This window comes from Sinocyclocheilus rhinocerous, unplaced genomic scaffold (assembly GCF_001515625.1).
Source record: "Sinocyclocheilus rhinocerous isolate Xijiao unplaced genomic scaffold, SAMN03320098_v1.1 scaffold1294, whole genome shotgun sequence".
Classification (NCBI taxonomy): domain Eukaryota; kingdom Metazoa; phylum Chordata; class Actinopteri; order Cypriniformes; family Cyprinidae; genus Sinocyclocheilus; species Sinocyclocheilus rhinocerous.
In genome coordinates this window covers 664023-671980 of record NW_015656157.1, presented here as the reverse complement: position 1 = coordinate 671980, position 7958 = coordinate 664023, and the positions used below count along the sequence as shown (strand labels likewise).

The following is a 7958-nucleotide window of genomic DNA, read 5'->3' as shown; positions in this document are numbered from 1 at the left end:
GATATTACAATTATATTCTAGTTTAGTTGATTCTCCTAAACCGTGTTTAAAGAAATCATCCTTTTTTTTTAAGTAACTTTGACTTACTTAACTGGTTCCCATGGTAATATGTGGACTATAGGCAATCCCAATATCTCACAACACCGTGAAAGGCCTGATAAACCGGTTCTGCCTACAAAGACAAAAGACTGACTTCTAGAGCCCAAGAGAGAGGAGTGTCAAATACCCGCACAGCTATTCAAGAAGTTAACACCACTTGTGACTTCTAAACCAGGTTTTGTACTTTTCTGCCTGAAACAGGATGTTTTTCTTCAATTTGATACTCAAAACTAATAAAGTACACTCATCTGCTTGGGTCATTCTTAGCAAGTATACTGTCAATTCTATTCATTATATTGATTATAAACAGCTAAGGTTTAGCGCGCATTCCACTGACGAATGGATGTGTTTCAAAACTTAGTAACCTGTCTAAATAGACGGCATTTTTGGGAGATAGGATGCCTAAAAATGCTGACTAGCACACCCCTAGGGGGGGCGTTCACATCGGGCGCGTTCTTGTCGGTTCTTTTCGGTTTATGTACGCATGCGTCAGACGGACCTTGCGTCGCGTCTCCAGCGTTTCGCGTCAAACTAAAAACTTTTGAAAACGCGCCCCGAGACCCTTGCGTTCTATTCCCCTAAGATGCCCCAAACCCTGTCTGAGTAGGCAGCTGACTAGATTTTGAGACAGCCCATTTTCACAGTGACAATTCGCGTTCAAGAAGGACTTTCCTGAATTGTAGGTAGAGCTGTCTGAAGCCAAGGAGGAAAAATCATGTGAACTTTACAGAAGAATTTGGATTGTTTGGGGGGAAGCGTTTAGAGAAAAACCTCTACAAGAGAAAGAAGTTGGTTTAAACCCAGTTCGGCTCAGGGAGAATAGACGAATGGATCGTGTTTCGTAAAGGCATTACTGACTCCGTACCGGTGTGTCGACGAATACAGGTAAGAGATTCATGTTGTAACGTTAATCTCTAACTCTATTCAGTTTGTTTCTGTCTTTGTAGTTAGCCTGTGCGCACCTGCAATAAGTATTAGGTTTCGTCTTTTTCGTCGTAGGGGAAGTCCAAGATTTTGTAATGTTTTACAAGAGTTTTCAGTAGATATCAAAAATTGAACAAATAAAAAATGGTTTTCCCCTGAATATTCTATTACACGCATGCGTGTAACCCATACGTATACACTGGAATGGAATTTTATAGATTTGAAGGTATACTAATGATGGAAGCTCGGCTCATTTCCGAAAATCGGTTCTTTCGAACTGTTCGCTTTAAAACGATTCAGCGATTCTATTATGTCAAAACGCAATAATCTTTCTCGCATATTAGAAACTCGTGTCTCAGTTAAGTTTGTTGCAGCCAACATGGCTCTTAAAAACAGAGTAAATTTGTACCTAAATACAATTTGTTACAATAAATGAGCGTTATTTTTGAATAAAAATTCAACTTATTAATCAGTCGACCTGCTGAAGAACCTCTCAGACCGATACAGTCCTACTCGTGAACGAATCGTTCAGTCAATTGATTCATATAAAAGTTTAGACTCAAAACAACTTCGCTATTATACGCGTTCTAAAATCGGTATTTTGTTATACAGACCTAATTTTCTTAATAAGCATTACATTACATGGAATATTTATCTCTTGATGGCTCTTCAGACGGTTTAAGGGTTATTTTTGTCCTGTAGCGGAGATGGGGGGCTGTTGGAGATGGTGCTACACGTCGTGCATCTGTTGCTTGTCTGAAGATGAGAAGAACGCCGTTGTCATACACAATGAAATCAAAAGAATCCTTGCAGACCAGAAGAAACGAGAACGCAGAGAAATCAAAGTGCTTTTATTAGGTGAGATGTTTTAACTATTAAAGTGTTTATATATTTAAAAGTGATTAGAAGCACAACTGTGGACACTGAAAACATCACCAAAGGAGCTGAAGACTTTCAATGTGGATAACAGGTGAGTCGATCTCTGAGTCATCTTAACTGTGAAGGGAGTGAACCATTGTCTGGAAAATACTTGTCTATGCATGTTTCTACTGATGCAGTGAAATTGAAATATGTATTTTTAAAAAAAGTTGGCGTAGCATGGACATTGGTTTATGCCAAATTACAACCTGCACTAATAGTTTTTTTTTGCATTACTGTTGAAGAACATCAGCGAACCTGAATGACAGATTATAGTTGTGGCAAGTTAAATTGTGGGAATAAAAGGTGTTATAACTGCTTGACATGTCACGTTACCTACTCATTATTGTTGTGGCACCTACATGGAGACAGTTGTAGATAGTTAGTATGACTAATCTCTTTATCAGCTTTCAAATTTGTCATGTGAGGTCTTGAGGGACACATTCTTAAGTGATCAAGTAATCAGGGAATGCCTGCCATTTTTTTGCCTCCTTGCCTTCTGTGGTAATGGAGTGGGTAAAAACTGCTCACACTGATTTGATGTGATGTGATGTGTGATTGTTGCCTGTCAAATATTTGCCATTTGAGGAACGGCAAGAACAGCCTGAGTCACTGGTAACTGTCTGCTTAAATCACTTAAACCAAAACAATTCGAGAAAAATAGTTGGAGACTTCACAGCAGAGAATGTCCCCCGATAGTGGAGGACACCTCGGTTCAAAGGCATCCAAACACGTCTGGCTGCATGCTTTCTGACCATCTCCAGCTGTTTTAAACACGATTAAAACATCTCGCTTTGTGGCTTCTCTGTTAACAGGACAGATAACATTCCTTTGTGTGTGAATCGTATGTTATCATTGCATGTTGCATTCCTTTCGGTTCTCCATTTTTGTCATACCATGACCTGGTTTCAGAACTAGTGTTTGACATTCCTATTCTGCTTCGTGTAATATTCTTTTTTTTTCTTATGGATTTCAGGCACCGGAGAAAGCGGGAAGACGACTTTTATAAAGCAGATGAGGATTATTCACGGCAAGGGCTTTTCCGAAGAAGACAGGCGTGGCTACACTAAACTGGTTTTCCAGAATATCTTCACAGCTATGAAGGCTCTGACAGCGGCCATGAACACATTAAAGATTCCCTATGCTAACCCGCAAAACGAGGTAACCTGCCAGAGAAAATCTCTGATTGCTTCCGAATCCCTCAGTTTTAAATCTGAAATTAAATCCACAACATTCCTTTGAAACGCCCCCTGATAGCACAGTTTACACAAGCAGTTAGTACCTGTTTCACACACCAGGTTAAAGGGTTAGTTCACCCAAAAATGAAAATTAGCCCATAAATTACTCACCCTCAAGTCATCCTAGGTGTATATGACTTTCTTCTTTCAGACGAATCCAGTCGGAGTTATATTAAAAATTGTCTTTGATGTTTCAAGCTGTCTCATGGCACTCAGCGGGTGTTGCATGCATCAGTCCAAAAGAAGTCACTTTTATGTGTGTGTATATATATATATATATATATATATATATATATATATATGTGTGTGTGTGTGTGTATGTGTGTGTAAATTATACCTAGCTGTGATAGCTGTGGCAGCTGTCCTTTCAAATAGACCAGGAATATAGAAAGCATCCACACAATATTTATATAAACAAGCCTCATTTGTTGCCATTTATCTCCTTAGATCTATGGGAAACAGTTTCAGGAAGTGGAGATCCGTCAGATGACACATTTAGACAGAATGTATGTGGACGCTATCCGCCGACTTTGGGCTGACGATGGTATCAAGGGCTGTTATAGTCGTCGTAGAGAGTACCAGCTTCTGGACTCTACAGAATAGTAAGTATCTATATAAAAAAAACTATAGATAAACTGGGATCAGGACCCTGACGCGAAGCCTTATATCATTCTAAAGGGGTTGATTTTACAATACCAACCAGTTGAAGGTATATTAGCATGTTTATTACATGAATACATAACAAATAAATAAATACATGGCCATGAAATTCTGATTTGAGTGACAGCAGAATAATACAAGAAACTGAACTGAATATTTATTATTACATTTCTATTAAATGTAGTATTTGAAGTGTCTATATTCTTAGAATTATAAATTAATTATAATATCATCTAATATATAAATTTATTAACTAATTTATTTGTAATATTATATTATGATATTAATTTATTAAATCTAAAATGATCAGTATTAGAATTACAGTTATATAATTACATTAATAATATTAACAGCAAAATTGATCTAATTATTAGTATTTATAACTAAATAACTAACTACTTAATAACTAATTACATAATAATTAAGATGATCATAATTACAATACTAATACTAACGTTTTATTAATATACTATATTATTAATAATTCTTATATTACATGAATTAATAAATTAAATTGTATATATATTTAATGAAATGTATTTCTATCTGTATTTTATAATTAGAATATAATTATATGATATATTTTTATTATTTATATTAATATCCATTATATAATTTTATTAGCTAATTTATTTGTAATATATTATGATATGTATTAAATCATATATGATCAGTATTAGAATTAGTTATATAACTACATTAATAATTTTAACAAATATATTTCTAACATATATTAAAATGACTGTTATTGCATCAATACTAACATATAATATTAATACTAATGTATTCATATTAACAGGAATTTTAGCAGTTAATTTTTTGTCAAATGGTTATGTATATAATGTTTATGATAAAAACCCCAAAATGGTTTGTGCAGATCCAAAGGACACCATTGGAGGGCAATACAGCTGTATCTTTAGACAAGCATGCAAATCCAAGCAAGTCAGTATTGCAGTAAACCACTCAGTTGCATCAAATATTATTGAGTTTTCTTTCTGTTCTCTTCTTTGACGATGATGATTGATGTGTTGTCTTTTATTTTAGTCATATATTATTAACACATTTTCACTCTTCAGATTGTTATAAGATGAATAATGTGTGTTGTTTTAAAGTCGTTAGCTCACTTGAAGCCTGTTGAATTAAGGCAGTACTGCATATTGTTAAGCACATTTCCTGTAAAGTACAACAGTGTTCTTGTTAATCGTTACCTAATCACTCCTTTACACAGTTATGCGTGTCCTTCTCGTTCTCTCTTCCTGCTTCCAGTTCTACAAACCTGGCCATGATAAGAAACACAAACAAGCCAGGACGTTTAATTAAACTGCTGTCTAAAGCACAAACACCAATAAAGCAAAAGGCAAACATCATGGCACTTTATCACACTCACACAGTTGTGAAATGTTACACTAAACTATGTTGCATTTTTTTTTTTAGCTATATGACAAATTTGGACCGTATTGCGGCCCCAGACTTCATCCCCACAGCCCAGGATGTGCTCCGAGTCCGATTCCCCACCACAGGCATCAACGATTACTCCTTCAGCGTGGAGAAGATCACCCTCAGGTACAGTAAGGAACATTTTATAGAATTATATTACTTCATTTTCAAGTCAGTTTTTTTTTTATTGTTTTTTAAATTTAAAATGTTTATATTTTATGATTTAATATTATTTATTATGAATAATAGCTCACCCAAAAATGAAAAAAAAAAAAATGCTGAAAATGTACTCACCCTCAGGTCATCCAATATGTAGACGAGTTCGCTTCTTCATGGGAACAGATTTGGAGAAATTACATCACTTGCTCACCAATTGATCCTCTGCAGTGAATGGGTGCCGTCAGAATGAGAGTCCAAACAGCTGATAAAAACATCACAATAAACCTTAAGTAATCCACACTACTCCAGTCCATCAATTAATGTCTTGTTTCTAAGAAACAAATCCATCATTAAAACTTGCAACCATCACTTCCAGCTAAAATACGAGTCTTCTATCTTTTAGATTCTATTTCTTCCTCCAGTGAAAATTTGTGTAGTCTGAATCAGGAGAGAAATATGCACAGATCAAGTACTGTTTACAAGCACAAACATTTAAAAACAAAAATGGTTTTTGATGTAAGAGGACAACAGGGGATGGACTTTTTCACTGGAGGAAGCATTATTATGGATTATGGACAGTTATTTTGTCCACAAGTGATGGGTTAAAATTTAAATATCTTAATGATGGATTTGTTTCTTAGAAACAAGACATTAATTGATGGACTGGATTTGTGTGGATTACTTGCGGATTATTGTTTTGTTTTTATCAGCTGTTTGACTCTAATTCTGACGGCACCCATTCACTGCAATGTATCCATTGGTGAGCAAGTAATGTAATGCTAAATTTCTCCAAACCTGTTCTGATGAAGAAACAAACTCATCTACATCTTGGATGGCCTGAGGGTGAGTACATTTTCAGCAAATTTTCATTTTTGGGTGAACTATTCCTTTAATTCAAGAACCCCCTGCAGTTTCCTCACAAACCTCCAGGGATTTGTGAACCCAGTTTCAGAAACCCTGGTGTAAGAAAAGTGGTGTTCAATAATAAGATTTAATTTCTGCCTGGCAACTACCTAGAAAACCATGGCAACAGCATAGCATTGTGCTAAAAAATCACTAGGAACACCTTAGCAATTATATAGCAACACTTGGACAAACTTCCTAGCCTTGCTTGCACTCATATATTTTTCAGAAAATGTAAAACAAATATTAGAATTTTTATAAAGAAACCAGTTACAAGATGATGCGAGTCAATTACTTGATGCAATCTACTATATTTGGAGGCAGACATGTTTGATATATGACAGCAAGGAAGTAGGAACAAATGATAGGGGCTGACAGTTAATGTTTAATGTTTTAGACAGAAAGTTTCAAGAATAAACAACAGAATTTAATCAAATGGTCTTACCACTTTTTTTCTGAAGGATTGTGGATGTGGGTGGCCAGAAGTCAGAGAGGCGGAAATGGATCCACTGCTTTGAGAATGTGACATCGCTCATATTTTTAGCCTCCCTCAGCGAATACGACCAGGTGCTGGAGGAGAATAACAAGGAGGTAAGCGACTCCTTCGCCCCAGTCTGCCTGAATCTCTCTTGTACTAATCGATTGCTTTGATCAGTATAACAGTCCTGAGTCATATTTCAATGCAACTGTAATTAATTACTTTTGTTATTGTTAACTAAAACGAATTATTGCTAACTAAAACATTAATTAAAATGAAAAATAAAATAATACTTATATAAAATATAACTTATTTACTGAAAATACTATACTAATAATAAAACTATAAACATTACATGAAAACTTTAATGAAAATTAGAAATTAGAAGTATAATTTGAATTACTGAAACTAAAGTTGCACATATATATATATATATATATATATATATATATATATGAAAAATTAATGCAAATTACTAAGAATAACAAAATTACTTAAAATAATTAAAAAATTAAAATGGAAACAATGAAGTCACAATGAGATAATTCAAGATTTTAATAAATAATATAGTAGTATGTAATTAATACTAAAATAATGCTTGTTCAGTAAGGAAAAATATTGGAAATATTTACATGATAAACATAGATTAAAATTCTGTATAATATTAGCATGGATACACGTCATTTAAACCACATATCACAAATTAATTATTTATTTGAATTATTACATTAATACAAATTACATAAGTACTAATTAAATTAAGAATACCAACGTTACAAACACAATTTTAATATTTTTTGCATTATATGTGACCCTGGACCACAAAACCAGTCATAAGGGTACATTTTTCGAAATTGAGATTTATACATCATCTGAAAGCTTTCCATTGATGTATGGTTTGGTAGGATAGGACAATATTTGGCCGAGATACAATTATTTGAAAATCTGGAATCTGAGGGTGCAAAAAAATCAAAATATTGAGAAAATCGCCTTTAAAGTTGTCCAAATGAAGTTCTTAGCAATGCATATTACTAATCAAAAATTAAGTTTTGATATATTTACGGTAGGAAATTTACAAAATATCCTTATGAAACATGATCTTTACTTAATGTCCTAATGATTTTTGGCATAAAAGAAAAAAT

The 7958-nt window shown here is 34.1% G+C and overlaps 1 protein-coding gene across 3 annotated transcripts in view; it reads left to right on the top strand.

The window, feature by feature from the left end:
• Positions 1-463: 463 nt before the first annotated feature.
• The window catches only part of LOC107719556 (guanine nucleotide-binding protein subunit alpha-11-like), a 13614-nt gene continuing 6119 nt past the window's right edge, over positions 464-7958 (top strand). For 2 of the 3 annotated variants that reach the window (XM_016526998.1, XM_016527000.1), the window contains exons 1-6: positions 464-984; positions 1726-1881; positions 2918-3102; positions 3627-3781; positions 5274-5402; positions 6800-6929. In XM_016526998.1, the coding sequence (XP_016382484.1) occupies positions 1731-1881; positions 2918-3102; positions 3627-3781; positions 5274-5402; positions 6800-6929 (750 nt within the window). In that variant the 5' untranslated portion in view covers positions 464-984; positions 1726-1730. Of the gene's footprint in view, positions 985-1696; positions 1882-2917; positions 3103-3626; positions 3782-5273; positions 5403-6799; positions 6930-7958 lie in introns of all 3 variants that reach the window. The other variant, XM_016526999.1, reaches the window with a different exon arrangement.